Source organism: Harpegnathos saltator, unplaced genomic scaffold (assembly GCF_003227715.2).
Source record: "Harpegnathos saltator strain DR-91 unplaced genomic scaffold, Hsal_v8.6 scaffold672, whole genome shotgun sequence".
Lineage (NCBI taxonomy): Eukaryota > Metazoa > Arthropoda > Insecta > Hymenoptera > Formicidae > Harpegnathos > Harpegnathos saltator.
Window position 1 is genome coordinate 527501 of NW_020230507.1, and position 21930 is coordinate 549430.

At 42.1% G+C, this 21930-nt stretch overlaps 4 protein-coding genes across 5 annotated transcripts in view; 2 read left to right on the forward strand and 2 right to left on the reverse strand.

Annotated features, from left to right (window-relative positions):
• Window positions 1-10230, forward strand: part of LOC105183709 (nucleoredoxin) — an 11879-nt gene extending 1649 nt beyond the window's left edge. The window contains exons 2-7 of the mRNA XM_011142010.3: window positions 7683-7952; window positions 8495-8595; window positions 8805-9000; window positions 9180-9270; window positions 9367-9506; window positions 9672-10230. Of these exons, the coding sequence (XP_011140312.1) occupies window positions 7683-7952; window positions 8495-8595; window positions 8805-9000; window positions 9180-9270; window positions 9367-9506; window positions 9672-9899 (1026 nt within the window). The 3' untranslated portion in view covers window positions 9900-10230. The remainder of the gene's footprint in view (window positions 1-7682; window positions 7953-8494; window positions 8596-8804; window positions 9001-9179; window positions 9271-9366; window positions 9507-9671) is intronic.
• Window positions 10231-10402: 172 nt separating this feature from the next.
• On the reverse strand, window positions 10403-14013 carry Cdc45 (cell division cycle protein 45). The gene is made up of 9 exons (XM_011142009.3): window positions 13680-14013; window positions 13010-13162; window positions 12728-12937; window positions 12437-12610; window positions 12125-12360; window positions 11626-11962; window positions 11146-11540; window positions 11002-11078; window positions 10403-10925 (listed from the first exon to the last, which is right to left on the reverse strand). The coding sequence occupies exons 1-9, from the start codon at window positions 13728-13730 to the stop codon at window positions 10861-10863; spliced, it is 1698 nt and encodes a 565-aa protein (XP_011140311.1). The 5' UTR covers window positions 13731-14013; the 3' UTR covers window positions 10403-10860.
• A 532-nt stretch (window positions 14014-14545) lies between these two features.
• Window positions 14546-16051, forward strand: LOC105183706 (cob(I)yrinic acid a,c-diamide adenosyltransferase, mitochondrial). Of its 2 annotated transcripts, none has more exons than XM_011142008.3 (3): window positions 14546-14761; window positions 14934-15297; window positions 15376-16051. In XM_011142008.3, the coding sequence occupies exons 1-3, from the start codon at window positions 14685-14687 to the stop codon at window positions 15601-15603; spliced, it is 669 nt and encodes a 222-aa protein (XP_011140310.1). In that variant the 5' UTR covers window positions 14546-14684; the 3' UTR covers window positions 15604-16051. The 2 variants fall into 2 exon arrangements, with proteins under 2 accessions (XP_011140310.1, XP_011140309.1); XM_011142007.3 differs by having other exon boundaries at window positions 14643-14761; window positions 14928-15297.
• Window positions 16052-16094: 43 nt separating this feature from the next.
• Window positions 16095-17501, reverse strand: Sbds (SBDS ribosome maturation factor). The gene is made up of 2 exons (XM_011142006.3): window positions 17330-17501; window positions 16095-17103 (listed from the first exon to the last, which is right to left on the reverse strand). The coding sequence occupies exons 1-2, from the start codon at window positions 17458-17460 to the stop codon at window positions 16473-16475; spliced, it is 762 nt and encodes a 253-aa protein (XP_011140308.1). The 5' UTR covers window positions 17461-17501; the 3' UTR covers window positions 16095-16472.
• Window positions 17502-21930: the final 4429 nt, after the last annotated feature.

Below are 21930 nucleotides of genomic sequence, written 5' to 3' on the forward strand. Positions count from 1 at the left end.
TAATTAAAAGTTTGCTTTTCGCGAGAAGAAAAAAACTGTTGGGTCAGGGAGGACTTTGGGATTGGGATTCACAATTTCCCGTTGCCCCTCGTTGCGAGAAAACGTTCGCATCAAAACGCAAATCGCATTAAACAAATATATCCGACAACAATCCGACAACGCACACAGTGTTGAAACGTTTTACCCCGACAAATTGAATTCCAAGCCGCGCTCAATACCGATGAATAACACATCAACCTCGGCGGCAATTTTTCAGCGAATCTCGCGAAGCGTCGTCCGCCTAGTCGGTGAAAAGCCGACCGAATTTATGCGATAATCGTGATCTCTCGATTGCTCGGAGATTGGATTAGGCGCGGACGGAGATAATTCGTCCGCGCCTAATTCTGTCGTCTTTCTGTGTCGGCGACTGCGACTGTTTGCCGCGCGGCCGACGACGTCTTCGGCGTCGGACGTGCGCGAGAAAGCCCATTTTTTTTCTCCGCGGAATCTGCGGTTAATAGGACGTATCCGGCAGTCCTCGGGTCGCGTAAGATAAAAAACGCCCTGGCATAAAGGAGTCCTAATTGCGGACCGTCCGGCCCATCCGGCGAATGAGATCGAACGCGAATGTACGACGCGTAGCGAATGTCACACCTCGGACGGTTCGATTTCGCGAGTCGCGTGCATTTACGCACTCGCGCACGCACGCCACGCACGCATGCACGCATACACACACACACACACACACACACACACACACACGCGGGCGCGCGCGCGGGAAAGTCACGTCTCACACGCCGGCGACGGCGTGCACAACATGCGTTTTTCATTCGACGACAGACCTTTTAACCCCTTCGTGCGCGACGGACGCTATTTAAGGTTCGAATTTTATTTGTGCAAATCCGCCGGCCGGGGGGTCGCGTGCACTCGGCGCTCTCGAGATGTATTATCCGCTCGCGCGATCTTGTCGCCATTACCGCGTTACCCGGTATACATTATCGTCGTGTCGTTGATACCATACGCGAAGGCACAGCGGGATAGAGGCGAGAGGGACGCAGGGGGCAAGAACGCGACAAAGAAAATTGCGAAAGTGCAGCTCGTAAGAATGGCCTCGCGTGTAAACGGCCAGCAGAAAGAGTGGTGCTTTGATCGTGGAGTGAGTCTTTTGTACGCGTTACGACATGTAGTGGCTGTTAATGCATCTTCTTCTGAACCTGAACCTGAACCTGAACCTGAACCTGAACCCGAAGCTGAAGCTCTCCCCGGGGAGTTACTTGTAAAAATTAGAGCTGAAGGGTATTTGACAATGGTCGACGCGCGGTCCTGCGGCGAAGGTGCGCGCGAGGTGAGGTGTAATTTTACGGTATTGTGCGAGAAATCAGCTTAGGACTCTCGGTCTTTGCTCGAGCAAAGTTTCACTTTACGACGTTATCATTAATTCCGTGGGCTTTCACACGCCCGCGTGATTAAATCCGCCGGAATTCTCGTAGGACGTCGTCTCGTAAGACGCGAGGCACCGAATTGTTTGCAGCGCGATCAGTCTTCGTGTTAGATATTAATATCGACTCGATGACACTTGAACTCGAGCGGTTCGTGTTTTTAGCGACGACTCCTACTAGCGTAGGAATCGCGTCGCGCGATGCACAAGTAAACGCAGACGCAGTGTCCGAAATGTTCAAACGCCTGCAGCGACTTGAAAGTTGAAACGCCGGATCACTTCACATTTTATTCAGCCGTGCTACTTTAGGCTCATTGATGTTTATAATAGGGACGTACCGGGTACAATACGTACATTTAATCGACCTCAATTGCAAAGAGACCGTAACGATAACGACGCTTTACTCATCGTAATCAACGTCAAGTAGCGTCGCGATTGGTCGCCGCTCGTTAATTCCGCGCTTAAATCGCTTTCGAGAGCTTCTTGCTGCAATTACGGATGCTCCGCTATAGTTATATTGGCGAGAGAGAAAGGGAGCTAATCGGAGAGATTATAATTGAGTCGAAAAAAGGAGGGAGGGAAAAGCTGAGAGAGAGACAGACAGACAGACCGATTTCCTTTGACATCGGCGCGTTATCGGACGTCCGCTAATAAAATCATACATAAATTACAGAGATGCATTACGACGCGCTTATTAAGTGTGCGCCACTTTTGTTCAAAGTACAACGTTATTAACGCGGGAAATTTGCGTTTCCTACACCCCGCCGAAGGCGCACACAGAGCTCGCTCGTAAATTCAACAGTCGACATGGCGAATTTATCATTATTATTCCACTGGATCCGACACTCGCCGTCGGGCAACTTACTGTTATCGGTTTCAAAAATATTTTCCGAGCTCGCCCATCAGCACCGATTCACCGTATCGACTCCGATGTGTATCAGTTGCACTCTATTTTTCACATACACGCACGCGCGCGCGCGCGATGACTACCACCGGCGTTCCCATTGTTTCAACGAGACAAACGTCGAAGTTCGATCGACGAGATCGCAAAAACACGCGTGAGCGAGCTGATCAACGAACGAACGAACGAACGAGCGAGATCACGTTGCTTATCGCCGGTCATATCGGTCATTCGCCTTTTCCGCGTCCGTGCATTTTCGGTGGTTCTCTTCATCCACTTTATCTACGTGACATCGAGAGGCGACACTCGGCTGCACTCTATGAGGTCGTCTCTAGGAGGTCCCTGCCGCTTGAACGCTTTAATCAAGCGAGGTTGCTCATAGCCCGGACGTTTTAAATCGCTTCGTAAGAAAGCGCGCGCGCGCGCGCGCTCATGTCTTTGCCTGCGAGCGGCGCTAACGAGAAAGCCGCTGGAAAGAAAAAGGGAAGCCGTCTATTCCGAAACGGAATAGGACGACCCATATCTTCCTCAAATAGAGTGCTCGTTCGTTCCACGTGATAATGAAAGGAATCGGAAGTGGAAGAGACGACCGGCGGATGAGACCGCGGTGTGTGTGTGTGTGTGTGTTTTTCTTTTCTTTCATCCTGAGCTTGCGCGGGTGTTTCATGAAAGATGAAGCGCGAACTACCGCGCGAGCCTGTGCCGGTCGTATCTTTGGAATGTCTGCTGAAAGTCCCGGGTCTAAACATACATGCGGAATTTTAAACGGCTCCCTTCGGTCTCGATTTCTCTCCGCGCGACGCGGCGATAATTACGACGCGGCCGCGCTGCGTTTCGACGACTTTCGATTTCGAATGGCGACGCGTCGCTCCGATGAGATTTGAATCTCCGCTCGCACGCGGTTGTGCAACGTCGATCGCAACACGGCAGAGGGAAGACGTAATTAATCGGACGCGTCGCGTATCTTCGCCGGATTTTATCGGCGCTGTACAGCGAAATTATATCGAATCCCGGCGTTCAAGAGGACCTTTTTCCCGAAGGTGAGGAAAAAGCAATAAAAGTGTCGAGAGTCACGACCGGTGAGATTTTCGAGAGCCGAGAATCAACTTCATCGATCACCCCGTTGCGAGATGGTTGCAGCTGGAAGAAACCGCGACGACGCACCGAGATGTTTCGTGTGTGAATGGCTTTATAAACATCTTGTAAACTGTTTGAAATATTCTGGACGCTGTCGCGTCTGGACTGTGTCAGATCTAGAGCCGAGGTGCATGTCAATACAAGATAACACTATACGTACATATTATAACAAGCGAAACGAACCTCCGTCGTAAATTCGGATCCTGTCTCTCACTTCCTCCCTCGCAAAAGGATGCAGACATGTGTGGCTGACGTGTGTTAAATTGTCTCCAATAATTGTACGAGATCCGCTAATTGAGTTATCGAATGGATTGGCCGACGACAGCGGCAGCCGTAGCACGCTGTCTACTATTTCCCGATCCATTCCTCTCAATCCATTCCTCCGAATTCGTCATGCCATTCCGGCATTCTGATGCGCGCCATAAATTGTGTTGCGATTTTCCCACAGATTGGTCCCTCTTCCGCCCCCTCGCCTCTCTGTGAAATAAAAAAAATATATGTATATTCAATATGTGAGATTACTTTCTCGTGTCCGAAACAATTCCGCCACTCTTTGAGCGAGCGAGAGAGAGAGAAAGAGAGAATCGCAATTATTCAATTAAATCAATTAATTACGTTTCGTAGTTAAGTGTAATTATCACGAAAGGAATTATTCGTACATATTTTTCATCCAATTCTGCAACGTCGAATATGTATACGCGGATTGTACGAATACGTTCGTGGAAATCAAAGAGGAAATCTTATCGCTGTTTCATGTCGGCGGCCGTAGCTTCGTTTTACGTTTTGTTTCGCTTTCTTTTTTTTTATTCTCTTTGGTCCGGTGCATGCCTATGAATTGTGCACGACCTATTAGCTCGTGGTCAAAGGAAAAGTGGTGAATGCACAAATTGCTCGCATGAAAGGCCGTGCTTGTGCCCGTAGGAGAAAAACGAATCTCGCGACGGGGACCCGGAGCCACGCTATTGTCGTGTATCAATCTCTCGCGGACGCTGTTGCACAAACTCCGTATTATAATCGAGTACTCATTACGTTGGAAAATATTATTTATAGTCACGTAATCGAGCGAATAAATTATTATCTAAGATCCTGGCCCGCGTGTCATAACGAGACTGTGAAGTTACAACTCCGCTTGACAATTTCGAGTGTAACTTCTTCTCTGCAAAGTAATGAATAGCAGCCAACGTCACGTCGTAAACGCGCAACGGCGGTCTTTTCAAAGAGATTGCAAAACTAGAATGTAATCACGGGAAGTACGTTCTCACGAGAAGTCGAGTTAGAGCGCACAGGTCAGAGAAATTTTAAGACCGCCGCGCTGAGCATCGCTTCGTATTAATAAGTTTCGGCACAAGTCTGCTTATCAGATCGATCGCTCGATTGACTCGGACGGTAATCGAAGTGCAACTCGTTTCTCCTCGATATATCTCGCGAGTTCGCGTTATCGCGCGCGCGTTGTTCGTGTGGAAGTTTCGTGTTACAACTCGCGTTTGCAAAAAAGTTTAAATTCGCCAGCGCCGTAACGAGGTACCTACACGCGACATTCGACGCTCTTATCGAAACGAGCGTGAGCAACGCTCGTAGACAATCGGGGAAAGGCTCGGAGGAGGGAAAATGCGCGATAGCCGCGACTGACTGACGCGGTCAAGCGCGCGTTGGCGGCGTCGAATAAAGACCGCGACCGACCCCTGCGATCTGCGTGCGTATACGCACGAGACGATTGAATGCGTGCGAATGCCAGTCAAAAGTGATCTCCGTCTCGTCTCCGTCCCTCTCTCTCTCTCTCTCTCTTTTTCTCTCTCTCTTTCTCTCTCTCTTTCTCTCTCTCTCTCTCTCTCTCTCTCTCTCTCGGGTCCTAGCCGGCGTTCCCGGCCGGCGGCTTCCACTGCGCGTCGCGGCGAGGGATCCCGCCGGGAGAAAACGGGCGCGAGCAAAGCGCGAGCGGCAGCGGACGAGAGGAAAAGGCGCCGCCGACGACGACGGCAAAACCCGGTAGGTAGACGAGAGAAGCGGAGAAAGTGAGAAAGAGACACGCGCACGGCGCAATATCCTAATAGTAGGGGACGTACACTGGGCGTTATAAATATCCGCTCGTTTCGCCGGATGACGTTTCGTTGACGGAATATCCGAGGACTGGCCGCGAGGATTAAGGAAGGAAGACAAAGCTCGTGAGGGAAGAGAGACTGCGATACAATTAGCGTTGACGGCGTATTTCCTCGGCGTTTTACCGCACAACGCGTCGCGTCGCGGAGCAGACCTGTGACGCGCGTCACGTGGGACAAATTAATAAAAAAAGAAAAAGACCGCGCTATCGGACCTTTTTATCGCGCGCATCGAACGGTCTCTCTCTCTCTCTCTCTCTCTCTCTCTTTCTCTCTTTCTTGTACGCCTTTATTACATTTATTGTAAATATCCGAACGCGATACGCTCCTTCGGGAGACGCTCGGCGAGCGGAGAGGCGGGCATTTATGACTCCCAGTGTGCGGATCACCGAGGGAAATAACGACAGCAACGTGGAGCACGGTAGCGGCGCGAGCGAGGGAGGAGGACGCACGCGTTATCGACCGCTCGAGACCGAGCGGGGGCGAGCGCGAACGCGAACACGAAGGACGTACGTATACGTGGGGGGGCACACCACGTGACGCGAGAGCGAACGAGTACGCCGCGCGGGAAATATACGAAGGGACGAGAAGAGCGACCCTTTCCGCGTCCTCCTCTCCTCGCCCTTCGCGGCCGATTTTCTCTCTGTCTCTCTTCCTCAGTGGAAGCTCGCGATAACGTACACCGTGCGCGCGTTCCGCATTCGCTACCTACGGACCCTTCCTCTCGCCTTATGCCAGCCACCCTCTCCTTCCGCCCTTGCCCTTCGCTCCTCCTTCGCCCTTGTCGCCCTTTATGCGCGGCTGTAATCCGTAACAGGGCATCCCGCGCGCGCGATACGAGAGATCGCCCTACCTTCTTCCCCCCTTCCTTACCCCGCGAGATATCGAACTGCGGGGCTGCGCGACGCGGGGGAGAATTGTGAATGTTCGAGGAAAGGGTCGGCCAACTTAATGTAGTTTCTGGGTAGATTGGAAGGCTTAGACTCCCCCGCTTAGCCGCTCCTTGCAATTTCAAATTATGACACCCGCTCGGGGGAAGCTGCGTCGGCGAATTTCTCTCGGCTCGGGGAGAACGGGATATACTTAAAAATAATATCGATGTTTGGCTCCCGGGGTCGTGTACTCGTGCATCATCGAATAATATCGGCAAAAACCGTGGGGAGGCGAAGTTATATGCTCCGGCGTTTTCTCGCTTACGACGCTCTCGAATCTCTTTGTATCTCTTGTCGATCGTAAGGAAATTTCTTCTCCGCGAGACGCGCGTGAAGATCGTCTGAAGCCAAGAGCGCGAAAGGAATTCCATTGAGGGGAGCGCGTTGTCGCTAATGATGTACATATTACTCAAAGCGTATACAGACTATCTAAATATACTTGCATTTTAATTAAAATACGCTGTGTACGATCACTATCATGTGAGAAAGACACTCACAAGCATATTGCTGAAATCTTTCCTTCTTCTCTAGACGTTCTTCCATTTCTTTCGTTTATTTTCATTATTTATTTTTTTTATTATATATATATATTTTTTTTTTTTAGAAAACTTTGAAATACGAAACTTCACAGAGTACGATGCAATAAATATATACTGGATGTCGATACGTTTCCGCTGTCTTAATTGCCTCCCGTCCGGTTCTCACTCCATTATCCTTATTACTTCTCGAGGAATATCCTCCGTATATTACGGTATACTACTCGCAGTATTAATGTAACTACGACGGCAGCCGCTTCGCGCACGCTTGTTGCTGCAAAGTCCCTGGAGAAATATGTTCTCGGTGCGTCTTGTTCGCCGGTATTATCGAGCGGGACCATTACCTTCTTCTTTTCTACAGTGCGATAATTACATCGCTTACATTAGTCAACGTGAAATACGACTGTACACGTACAAATCGAGTGAGAAGATCGCGCTTAATCATTTTGTATATTTTGTATATTTCTCCAGCAATTTACATCTTAACGAAACATTTTTCTCAAAATAATCTTCTTAATTTAGGCTTTCGTCGCGTCTCGCAAACGTATGTAATATTAATGATACAAGTGTGATAGAAGTTTTTTGAGAAACGGTACTCGCAGCGAGTAATGACTGACAAAGCACGTAACCGTCAGTCGCGGATTAACCTTCGTGTTTTTGCAGACCAGGTTGACTCGAAGGTATCGGATAAAGGCGGGTGTACCGACGTTGATTTTACTGGAGGGCTCGAACGGGTCTGTAGTGACGAGAGGGGGAGTTGAACGAACTGTCGCCGATTCCACCGGTGCGGAATTCCCTTGGAGACCTCCGCATCCAAAAGCTGCCCTTGAGGATGGACCTCTCTTACCGTGCGGTGGTCGAGACAGCAATGAACCGATGTTGCACGAGGAACTTCGTCACTGTTTCAAAGGAGTTTATTTCAGTGCACATTGGGTAAGCAGTGATGTTGAACGTGTATGTATATATATATATATATATATATATGTGTTAATCGTTTCACTAATTTCTGTGTGCAAGTAGCGCTGTGTTGTTGTAGGAAGTTTATCAGTCTCTCAGTTTATCAGAGTTCCTCAGTCAAAGCATTCAGATTAACTGATTAATTAATGTAAAATATTGTATCGTTCATCCTGCTAAAAATTGATCTGCAGCTATAATATATAAAGAAGGTTAATTCCAAAGAAATATGAATAAGATCGTGACTTCAACGTTATAATTGTAAAAACATTAAAAAAAATAATACATATGAATGAATGACGTTAATACGTTGATATTGATACAATTCATGTAACTGATATAATAATATCGATTTGTTAATAGCATTAAGCCAATAATACCAATATTACCGAATTAATATTAATGCAAATTGTGCGCATCTCTCATTACGGATATTATTACGGATATTAATACGAAGATTAATTAGCAAACACGTAATTGAATGGAGACTATTTTTAAGATCGTGTTGTTTGTATATTCAGTGCCCACCCTGTAAAGCGTTTACACCGCAACTCGTGGATACGTATCAGCGAATCCGGGAGAGAGGTCACGATTTTGAAGTAATCTTCGTGAGTTCGGACAGGTGGGTTTGTCACTTTAACCGTTTAATGCGATTCACGGCAGACGTTTATCCTTCGAACTCCCAAATTGTCCAAGACATTATTTCCAGACATTTGTCTCTCGTATATGCGACGATTAATTTCTCTCTGCGTACTTATTACTATACCACATTCCTTTTGTTTCCGTTGCATTTCTTTTATAAAGAGCTTCAATTGTGCGTTTTTATTCTAGGAGCGAGGATTCTTACAATGCGTACACGGAGACAATGCCTTGGTTGAGGATACCTTTTAGCCAAGAAGAGAGACGTCGGAAATTGGCAAGGGCTCTCGACGTTCAAGCAATACCGACTCTGGTTATTCTGGATCCTCGCGACAACATAATCACTCTAGATGGACGCACTGAGCTGATTGAAGATCCGGAGGGGCTGGTAATGTGGACAACTTTCCATTTAAGACGATTAAAATAACGAAACAATTAAAATAATAATCACAGTTTAAATGAAAGCCGTTATTCCATATATAGTAACGTATCTTTGTTTTTAAGCCCTTATTATCAGCACGAAATGTGCTGTCTTATATCTTATACAAACTTGCTGAATTTTCTCAGAATTTTCCCTGGACAAGCAGACTGGTGAATATTTTAACAGAAAAATATGCTACATCGTTACACGATGCACCAGCCATTATCTTGTTTGTTGGTAAGAATATAAGAAAAAAGAAATTTCAATCAATACTTTCGAATTATGTTCATGTCTATTGATAACACCAAGTTGCTCTCTACCTATATCTCACAGAAGGAGAAGACTGTGAGATTCAATTCGGGGAAAGCGTATTACTGCCAACCGCACAAGCGTACAGAAGGGACCGGCCAGATTATGATCCAAACTATGATGATCCTGACGACGATACATTGCAATTTTATATAGCTTTAGATGTAAGTACATATACACACACACACACACACACACACATACATGTTAAATTAAACATACATAATAATTATTCTCAGGGACAAAAATAGGTATAAATATGTAAAAACATATGTATTGTGAGTATAAAATGTTCATAAAGCATACCTAATGTACTTCTTTCCGTACAGTGTGAAACGTCTGATATTCTTCGTGAATTCATTGGTCTGGATGACGCGGTACCTCTTTTGACCGCTATCGACATTCCGCGAGGGATTTACGTGGTGATGGAGTATGGCGCTGAGATTACTGTGGATTCCGTACAACAGTTCGTCGATGGGTTTCTCAATAACAAATTGCCGACAAATAAAATAGCGGCAGTGCGCAAAACATCAAAAACCGAACATGTGCCGGCCTAAAAAGCCACATACGAGATACATTAATTAAATATTTCTACTCGTCAGATTTTTATAAGAGAAGGAGTTGCTCGAGTGTCAGATAAAAACAAATCCCTCTCCTCCTTTTTTTACTCCTGTCTCTGTGATATCGTCGCTCTTTTCGTAGAGAGAACTCCGTGCGTAAATCGTACTCGGTCTGGCATAATCTTCTGCGGATATAACCAAAAGATGTATGTATTATACCATAGCCAAAAATAAAACGATCAAATTGTATTTTTTAGTGTACACACGCACACGAATACGTTAATATATTATATATTACTTAATAAATGCCGAGTGGGCGCACTTTGAATGTTCTTATGTTTATGAAATAGCCTGTTCATCGTTGTAATTTGTAAGTCGCATTTTGATGATTATGTGTTACAAGTATTCAAAGATTCGATACAATATCTATACATATAATTGTAGACAAATTAATTACTCTATACATTTACGAGTAAAGTATAAGCAAAATATTAAATAATTGTCAAGTAGCGCAAATATAATGATTTTATTAATATCTCTTTTTATCGGTTTTCGTTGAGTTCATTTCTATAAAATTACTTAATCTATCATATCTCTCTTAAATTACTAATCTAAATGTTGCTGGAACAAAAGTGATCTTTTTATACCTTATCTTACTGTTTTGTATACCTTATTATAAGCCTTCCCTATACAACATATTATATTCCTACCTACGAAATCGCAGATTCACGTATATCGATCTTATAGTTATATATTAAATATTTTACAATTATAAAGCTATTACGTCGCTAATTAAAAAATGTACAGAAGTTGCATTTTTTTTAAAAAAAGGCACCGTATGTCATGAGCAATAAAGTTGCATTGGATTGTATTAATAGTCGCGCTAGCTAAAAATGTGATTAATGAGACTGTCGCAACGTTTCCTTTTAAATGATTGTGTGTATGTTTATGACGTTCATCACGCAAGGAGTGCAGCTAGAGCATCAAGAAACTTGGTCCTTTCCTCGACTTTCAGTCTTATTACTACAAAAGAACATAATGTTATAATAAGTTCTATTTAATACTTACATATAACTCAAAAGTTAAAATTCAAACTTGCTTGTACTATCGAAGTAATCTGCCTCTATGTAACAATTTTTATTTTTTGCGGCTTGCTCAAACGCTCTCCCAAATAAACTGTAATAAATCTATTGTTAACTTTTAGAAACAAAAATTATATTTTGTTTATACTTTTAAATATTACCTCTTGGGTTGATCTTCGCAAACTGGCGGTATACCGACAAGGAGACACGAACCTTCTTCCGCATTGAACATTGCGGAAGCCACGAGGGGCCATTCGGGCGCGTGTCTGTTTCTCGAACAATTTACATATGCCTTGAGAGCAAATTGAGCCAACATGATCAGAGGATGGGGATGTGCGAATAAATAAGTGTCTATATTCCTGTCTGGTACATTAAGATACAAAAAGGAACCGAAGTTCTGTACTTGCTTAGCCTCCAGTATGCTCTGCGCAGTTTTAAAGATATTATGAAGCATCAGTTTTGCTTTCTCTATACCATCCTCTACAGTATCCTTATTAGTACGCGACAGACAGTCCAGTGTATCTAAGAAACAACGTTGTGGTTGTCTGTCCTTCGTCTGTAAAAACATGATATGTATGAACCAAAAAAAGAGAAGAAATCAAATTACAACAAATAGTAATATATTCAACCGTGCAGTTTACCGTGGAATCCAGTAAAGCTAACATCGCATATACCATGTCCGAGGCAGAATATTTGAAACGATAGCCATATTGAAGGGTAAAACTACTGCCAATGATACTATTTACGTTATATTTGCCGGCCAATTTTTCGACCATCTGCTTAAACTCCTGTCTAAAAGTAAGATCCATTGCACGAAACAATTGTCTAGATTGCACTAAAGGCAAACCCATTTCAGCTAAAACTTCTCTCAAACGCTGTTCCCCTCTAATCGACCAAAGACGTAACGACACTGCAGTTGGCATTGAATATTTTAAGCTAGCTTCAACAGTCCAATGACGATACAGCGCTAGTTGGAGACTGTTTTACATCATTAAGAAACTATATTTATAAACATAATACAAAAATAAAATTAAATAAATAAAATAACAAAAATAAAGAGAAATTTCTTCATGTGTTGTAAAGAGCTTGCAGATTAAGAAAACTAACATTATATAAAAAAATAAAAATGTAAAAGGATACTCTTTGTCGTAAGTAACTTTAACAATACTCTGCTGCTGTTGTTTGTTAATATCAGCGCCTTGTCTACGTGTTAGCCTTGAAACATGAGCTTGAAGAGAACCCTCTTCAAGAACAGTGATTCGTGACTCTACCTTACTAAGGATAGACTGTTCCGTTGAACCAACTATGGCCCACCATGCCATATCTAGATTATCTTTCGACATATTCCAAGCCATTTCAAAAACCAGTATCGCACTCTGTAATAAAATGTATGTAAGTTTCCAAAAGATATTATTTCCACATATTATTGGAGTTTTCAGTCAAGATCCATACTGATTTGCCATAATAGCTGTACTGTGAATAATTAAAAAGAATTGTTGCTCTATTTTCAATCCATTTTCTTCGTTCACTTCGCCTTAAAATATCTTCTTCATTTAATCTTCGTCTTTTGCTCTGTCCACTTTCATTTTCATTGTCTGATCCTTCATCTGTATCTTCCTCATCTGTCTGCATATTAAATGGAATTAAATGGAATTATAAAAGAAATAGTTGTGACTATTAAAGAACAACTATTTATTATCATTAAAATATATCATTTACAAGCATATCGCAAATATTACATACACTATCATCTCGGAATATATCATTATATTCTGGGATTTCATTTTCTTCATCAGGTTTACCAAGAATACATGTCTGATTTTCTGAATAGATATTGCATAAATCATAAGGCCTATGACTGTCAAGAATAAAAAATACCACAGATTCATCTGGTTGGAGTAATTCTACTAAATCTAAAGTACCACCACAATTTATCATGATAACATTCCTTATCTAAAACATAATTATCAATTATACATAGTATATGATGGGGCAAATATAATTTAAAGAATCTTATGCCATTACCTCTTCGCAGTTTTCTTCGAAAGCATTGATCATATCTTGAATGCCTCGGACAGGTACAAGAGTATATATCACGTGATCATTTTTAAAAAGTTGTTGTAATATTCTACAGGCACAGATTGCATCAATATCAAAGTTTACCAGAAGTAAACATCTCTGAATAATAGAAAAAAGCAGTTTAAAGAGAAATATTCAAGCTATAGTTTTAAGTGTTAAAATAGAATATATAATAAGAGTAAACTTGATAGATACATACTACTGATGTGTGTACTTTTTGTAATATATATCAAATTATACTATATCTTATTTGTGTATATTGTCATTATTATATATTCTTATTACACGCTGCTTTTTATTATCAAGTGAGAAAGAGTAATTGATTTAATTCAGCAAAATGATCCAAGAGACAATAGTCACATACAACAATAATTTACATAGAAATAGATGACCGTCGAGATTCAACAGATGCTGTGATTGTAACATTGCAAAAACAATTCAACATAAATGTCAATATAGAGTTCAAAATTGAGTTGTAACTTTACGTAGAATTGCAAAAAAGCGGAGTTGAAGGAAATAAAATCTTAAGACGAAACGAATGTGTACAAGCACATGGTAACCTATAATTGAAAGACGTGAATATATTGTGGTACGATAAAACGAAGCACAGACTTACGCTTCTTTGTATCACATCGTAGAAATCCTTCTCTAGATTCGTCACAAACATGTTGCGATCGTTCACGACGCGCGAAACATTGCAGATTTACGACGGCTTTGTAGCTTGGCTTAGGCATGAGCGACTTAGCGCGAAAATCCAAACCGTCGGTCACGAGGCGCACCGTCGCAGCAACAGCGTCATCGTGCTGACACCCGACACGTTACCTTACGCATGGCTATTCCTAAATTCAGCACGTTAACGTGATATGACTGAAATTTTCGAATTCACGCATATTACCTGTACGCGGATTTTACAAACGATACTGAAAACAAAACTCAGACGACAGAGAGAAAGTGAGTGCAGTTTTTCATAACAATTTGTAAACAGTGACAATCGATTACCATTGTAGTGGTGGATCGAGATTAATCGAATCGCAATAACAAAGATACTCGAAACAGATCTTTATCTTTTCAATGTGTGTGCTTAGGATTGATGATTTCTTTAATTATGTCATTTTTTTAATTATGTCCACATACGCGCGCACACGTGTACATAAACACACACACACACACACACACACACACACATACACAACATTGGTAAATTAATAATTATCGTCGAGTAATATGTTATGTATACGCAAGTAACATGTTTTCGATAGCAATTATACACCGAAGATCGTTGCAAGTTTGTTAAAGAGTATAATATCCACTCTCATAATTATGTTTTTATTTTTTTTCTTATATTCCGTTGAATTGCTATATTTTTTGTAATGTTATCTATTTGAGTTCGCTGTATCACCACAAGATAATATTCGAGTGACATTACTGGATTACATCTAAAGATCAATTGATTAGAGTGGCGCGCAATTTCAAGCAAGAATGACAGAATATATATAATTCTTCATGGCGGTGTGTTATCACCTCTGTATCGGTGTGTTACTAGCGGCCGACAAAATTTCTATAAAGGAATCGTACGTAAATTGATTCAATTCGTTTAATCAACCGCTGCTCTACACGCAAAATGGAATTAATCAGAAATGTATGGAGAAAGTCTACTTTTTTATACAAGAGCGGTGTACAAGCGTCGCTGAGACACAGGTACGCGTTTAAATCCCCACCTAACCTCAAACTACGTTATGTCTCGCAGTAAAATTATCACTTTATCGTTGAATAATGGAGAAAAACATCATGTTATGCATTATGCAATGGAAATTTATACAAAAATCATATAATCGTTGATTTATTAATGATGATATTGTCGTAGTGGCAGCACTACATCAAATGTAGCCGAGGTAGCGGTGTTTTCTCGAGATGGTGATTCCGGCTTGACTATCACGGATGCCGGAGACACAAAGCCAAAGGATGATATAATTTTTAATGCTCTTGGAGCAACCGACGAATTGTCCTCTTATATAGGACTAGCGAGAGAATTTGCATGCGATGGAAAGATTGAACATCCATATGTCGATAAACTCAAAAGAGTACAAATGATTTTGTTTGATCTGAATCATGCCATATCAAAGTCTGTACCTGGGAAAACCAGATCCTTTGAAAGCAAGCATACCAAAGATCTTGAAGAATGGATTCTCGAATATGCAAATCAACTACCACCTCCAGAGGATTATATCATTCCAGTAATTACCTAAATATCAAAGCAGTTTTATGTAATTCTTTTTGGTCTATGCTGGTACTATTTGATACTTTTATATTAGGGTGGTGGGAAAGCATGTGCCTCCTTGCACGTCGCACGAACGGTATGTAGACGTGCGGAAAGAAGTATCACAACTCTGGTGCGAGACGGTGCTCTAGATAAAGAGGCGCAAACGTATTTGAACAGATTATCAGACTTCCTTCTAACAGTATCACGTATTGCAGCCAAATGTGACCAACGCACGGAAAATATATATATTCCGCGGGCAGAAGTAACCGAGGAAAAATAAAAGGACTGATTTAGAGAATTTTGTAGGGTACACTTTTGCCTTTAGAAGTATAATCAATAACCATGTACACAAATACAAATAACTGTAATGTAACTGGGTGTCCTAATATATAATATAATGAATTATCTCTGAGCTAATATCTGCCTATATATGTTTTATGCCCATCAGACATAAGACATAACTATGGTTTGCTATTTTGCCAAATTAATTAATATACCTATGAAAATATCACAAATCTATAGATATATAGCATATTATGTTCTTTTATTTGACAATATTTTCAAACAAACATTAAGATTAGAGGGAAAAAATATATTAAGATGCTCAATTGTATCCTGATGAAAATAATTGTTAATTTTATCAATAACAGCAGTATTTTATATATACAGGAAAGAGATACTGTTGTATGTAGATAACATAAGTAAGAAATTGTAAATATAAATACAAATTATATACATTAGTAGACATGATGTTGATATTATTTATATACCAATAGTTAATACTGAATTAATATTAAAACTTTAGAGAATTTTATGCGACCACATTCATAATTATTTCGAAATTAACAGTGTACTATACACAATGTGTGTATATCTTGAGATTTGGTGTGTATCATTAATGTTTATTACAATAATAAAATAATGAAATAATCTATACCTTGCCAAATATTGTATACAAAATAAGATTTAATGAGAAATGACATCCTTAGTGAAATGATAAAACATAGCAGGAACTATATCATTTATACACAACAGAATCTTTTGGTCAACGTGTATTAAAATATATTTAATAAATAAGAATATATAGATATTATATAACTCCCCCATATGATTAACAAATATTTAATAACAATCCAAATAAACTATAATTTATTCTAGGACTTCATCTCCTTCCTCTATTTCTTTTAAACAAAGTAATTCTAACAATGCAGAGCCTTTTGTCTCTGATCGTACCAATTCATCGAGCTGTTTAAATTGACCTGGATCAATCAAGCAAGTAATTGTTAATACTCCATTGTCCCATTCCTCTGCTTCTGTGTTAGAAATTAATTTAATCACTTTGTCTCTCAATTTCTTTGCTTCTCTCCTCTGGATGACAATTTTGAGCCTCATTTGAGCACGTTCTATTGGCATCACTTCTTTCAGTAGTGTAAAGACTTCCCGTGCTTGTTGCTTAGAATTTCGATTTGGCTTAACAGAAAAATGTATTTGATCCTTCATAGAACTTTCGATCATAGAAACTGGATATGGGCGCTTTGTCTCTGGATTTATACACATGCTAGCAACTGCAGTGGCAATATCTTTGAACATGGAGTCTAATGCCATGTGTCTTTCTCTGTCAGAGACTTGAAGTTCTCCTTTTTCAAGTATCTGTTTACATACTTCAGTCTGATCATCATTGCCGAAAGCTTTTATGAGGTCTTCTTTTTTAGCTACTTGGCCTTTTGATACATTAGCAAATACTGTATGCGTTTGTAGTACTTCATCAATGTCTCTCTCTCTAAAATATGAGAATAAGAGATATATGTTATGGTGTATATCGTATACAATGCAATTACTTATACAATATATTAAAATACAAATTTCACGAAAATACATTTATATAAATGTGCAAAATTTGTAAATCTAGCTTATATATAGGTTAGGTATGAAAAATCTTCCGCGCACAATTTGCTCGCCGCCAATATGTAAAAATTTATAATTAATAATCAAACAATTAGACTTACAATTTGTTCCTCCAGGAAACCACTTTGTTCTTATAACAAGCGATTTCGAATCGCTTGCCACTTTTTTTCATACGAACAACAGCAACGTTCGTTAACCTTATTTGATTAGTTGGTGTAAATATTTTTGACATTTTTGCGATAACCACAAAATCGGCATACCACAACAAATAAATCAATTATTTACAAATAATAATTAAGTAATAAGTAGAAATAAAAGATAAATCTTCTGTTCTTTCTGCTTTCTTTTTTCGTTTTACAGTGAGACAGATTGCACCATGTTGCTACATAAACAGTAAACTTGAAACTGCTTGGAACCGATGATAGGTCGTGTGGATTGGACAATGATTGTCTAATAAATTGATATTTGTTTCTAGTTTGAAAAACCGGTAATCTTATTACTTTCAGTTTTAATTAATTCTTATGATTCTGATGATAAAACTTTATTTTCATGTTATTCAATTTTATCGTTATTTTATTATTATTCAATTATATTGTTACCAGATACAAATTCATTTGATCTGTCGTTGAATCGTATTATTTAAAAATGAATGTCTTTTCTAACCTGCTGTTGAGTCATACAATTTAAAATTAAAACAATTATTTAATTTTCTAGAATGCCTTTAAAAGTGGTAAAACTTGAAAATATAAAATATGTTCACTTATTATTGAGTCATACTTGATTATGATTTTTCCGAATGGTGGCGGCTCATAACGGAGAATTTGGAACTAATGAAATCGTAAATGGTCCAATTGTAATGGGCTGCTAATATTGTTAAATTCTATTTAGTCGACATTCAAGCTATTTAGCAAAGATTCCGACTTCTTTAAATCTAATGTCATTAGCAAGATAATTCAACCGTTGGCTAGATAATTAAACCTAATTAAACCGTTAATAAGCACAAGATAAATTATCAGTCTTATTAAATTTTAGTGTTGAGTAATCACGCTAGATGGTGCTAGATAATCTAATAGGCCGGTATTCATAGGCTGTGTTCCAAAATTCACTGCCAGTACTGAAAATATATAGTTTGTGTCACGCAAACTATAACTTTTCAGCGCTGGCAGTGAATTTTGGAACACAGCCATAGTCCAATCTTATATTTCAGATATCCTGCAACCAATGAAGTAATTTGCACAGTATCTGAAGATAAACTTAAGACGATCTTAAATATAAGATCCGACTGTGGCTGCGTTCCAAAATTCACTGCCAGTACTGAAAATAGTATACGTGGCACAAACTATGTATTTTCAGTACTGGCAGTGAATTTCGGAACGCAGCCTACGACCGACGAATACCGGCCTTAGATATGCTTTATAGTTTGCGAGTGCTATTCATCTGTGGCGTAGTTTTAAAGTTTCCGCTAAGAGTCGCCACCGTTCTTACTGACAAATTAAGATTGTAATAGCAGTTCAAAGACAGGTCAATCGAATCTGTACTTTTCAAAACGATAATCTGAATCAGTAGTAAGTCAGTGTTTTTCAAGCTATACGATTCTGCGACAGATTAAACTACTTGTTCACCCTTAAGATACGACGACTTAAACAGCTGATAAGACAATGTCTTATATTCAAGAGCTATGACTCAACAATGAGTCGACCCACACCTGATAAACCAGATAAATCTTCATTTACCGCGTGAGTGTAAGAAATGTGTAACTAAATTCTGCTTTTATTCTCCGTAACTAAATGTGTTCGAATTTGCAGGCACAAAGATTCAAAAGTACTTTCAAGTAGACTTTTAAGACTTTAATACTTCTCCAAGTATATACTTCGGATTGCGTTGATTTTTAAAGTCGATGTAAAAATCGATGTTCGTTATCGATTGTTATTCGAGACTCGCCATCGACGATCGCGTATGAAACCGTCTACAATGGATGCGACAAACACCGTTTATCGGTGAGTCTCGATAAAAAATTGCGCAAAAGGAGTCAACGTGACACGGCTGTCGCCAGATTTTCACGCACATCCGGGAAAAATCGGCGAAAAACGCGAAACGTGAATTCGCGACAAAACACAGATTCACGCGCGTCTCGCGCGCGCCACAATGTCGAAGTAGTGGGGGCTCGTATGGCGCAGGGGCGCGTGCGCGGAGCGGCCGTCGGCGCGAGGCTGTATCCAACATGGCTGCCGCGAGCGTGATGCCGTCAAAGGTGCGCGAAAAATGACGGCTTTTCCGCGCTCCTGACGGCGCGATCGTACGTACGCGTGTGAAAACAGTGCCGAGCGAGCGTTGTGGCCCGGACATCGCGACGACCGAGCTGTGCCGCATCATCATGGCGTTGGTCACCGTGCAGCGTTCTCCGAGCGTGTCCAGTTCCCCTCAGAGTTCGGTGAGTTTTACGTTTCCTCCTCCTCCTCCTGTCTCTCACTCTCTCTCTCTCTCTCTCTCTCTCTCTCTCGCTCTCTTTCCCTTTGTCTCTCTCGTCGCGCGTATGTGCGTGTAATCCAGTGCGGATAGCCGAGCACGTTATCAGCGTGTTATCGGTCGCTTCAAACGCGGGCTACGTTGCCCGCCCTCGCGACTCGCTCGCCTGTGGCTCCATTCGGCCTGGCTCGACCGGCCGCTTGGCTCTACCTTATTTGGCGGCCGACTGACAACCGAGCGAGAAAGGGAATCGGGAGGATTCAAAGTTCTCCCCATAGCTGTCTATGTTCCGCCGCGAGGCAACGGCACGACATGGGGGGCCAGGCCGCGCTCGCCGGCGCGGAAAGCGCGCCGAAACAAAGAGGAGCTCGTAGCGTAAACAAACGTAGGCGGTAGGTAGGTCGGCTGATCGTTCGTTCGCTCGCGCACGGAATTTCGTGACTCCCCTCGCGTCAATGAATCGCCACCGCCTCGTCCTCGAGAGCGCGTCGCGATCGTGGTGATTCGCGTACCGAGCTGATTGCATTGTGTTGTACACGACTTTTTGTTTCTTCGCTAGGGCTTTCGCTTTCCGTTCACACGGTCGTCATTGACGGTTCTCTCATGTAGCTGAAGGAGATTTTTTTGTACTCGTATTGTTCGGGACAACAGCTGGCGTATTTTTACCTCGCGTCCGCGAGGAGAGTGCTCCCATACGATATCTCGCGGATTCTCCATCCCGCAGTGAGGGGAAGAAAGAGAGGAGAGAGAGAGAGAGAGAGGGAGAGGGAGATTTTTGGAGCGTCAAGTTTTTCTTTTGTCATGGCGCGCGAGCGGCGAAGATGATGAATGATCGCGCGCGCTTCCGTAGCGCTAATAATGGGCAACATGCGAATGATAATCTCGCGCTTTCGTTTCCTGAAGTAAGGGAATTGTGCAACGAACCAGTGACAGCCGCGCGAACGTTTCCTCGTCAGGGTCATTGCAACTGATTGGCTGTATCGATTGACCGGACTCTTATCGTTGTCGGCCGCGATAACGATATTTGATCACTTAATAGTGATTTAAATCTTCATTGCAATGTCATTACTGAAATAAAATCGCCATTGAATTCTCGAAAAATAATAAATCGAAAAATAATAAATATCACCGTACATTTACTTTATTTATTTCTTCATGTACAGAGGGGAGGGGGGAGATTAGAGTACCTTTCGATATACAAAAATGACAGAGAAATCAAATCAGAGAAGAAAGAATATAAACAGAATAATAACACATATATGCATGCGCATATTTATCAGTCATGAGATTATTACGCCGTAATCCTTTTGCAAAGTTCTTTTCGTAGAGTTATCGAGTCAGGTTGCGAGTAACGTTGATTGTTCTCTAATGCGCCCGTTGATATTTGCTCAACATTCCGCTTATTAATGTCAAAGACCACAATAACCAAGCCGACGCGTTCCGCATACCATCTCGCTCCGTTTCATGTAACCAGGGATTTCGGAAATTCCTCGTAAAGGTTCAAACAGAATGTCAAGCTGAAGATCTTCAACTCTTCAAGACCGTGCCGCTCTTGAGAGCCACCGTCGCGTCGCAGGATACCACCTATGCTGCGCACAGCGAGCAACAGTAAATCTCTCGTCGGCGGGCGGCGGCGGAGTAAATTTCCCGCGGGTTTATCTCGCGATCTATCCCCGGCGATGTGTGTGCGTCGAGCTACGTTCTACGCATCCATCATAGTCGGAGAAGTGGGCTAAAGCACGATACCCGCACTTGACCTTTATTCCCTCATCTCTCTCTCCGGGCGCTCCGCTCGCTCGGCGTCCATCGCACCCTTCGGACGGCTACCTTCGGCGGCGACCTTTCGTCCGCCTCCGAGAGGCGCACAGGGTCTTCTCCTTCACGCCTCAGGGGGTGACGATGACGTCGCGGAGCGTTGGCGCGACCCAAGCCGTGACCCGCCGCGGCGTGGCGTGGCGTGTCGTGTCGGTGCACGCACCGACACGTTCGCGCCGCCTGAGAGAGCAAGAGAGACAAGGCGCGACGGTGTATGTGTGTGTGTGTGTGCTCTCTCGCAGCCCTCCTCGACGTTTGCCGGCGTCGGCGGACTCAGTTGGTCCGCCGCCGCTCGGCACGACGGTGGCTCGTGAAGGTGATATATATTTGATGCGATCTACTCTCTCGTCCGTCGCGTCTCGTTGCCGCTCCGATCGCGAGTTCTTTTTCTCTCCCGAGCCCTCTCGCTGCCACGGACCGT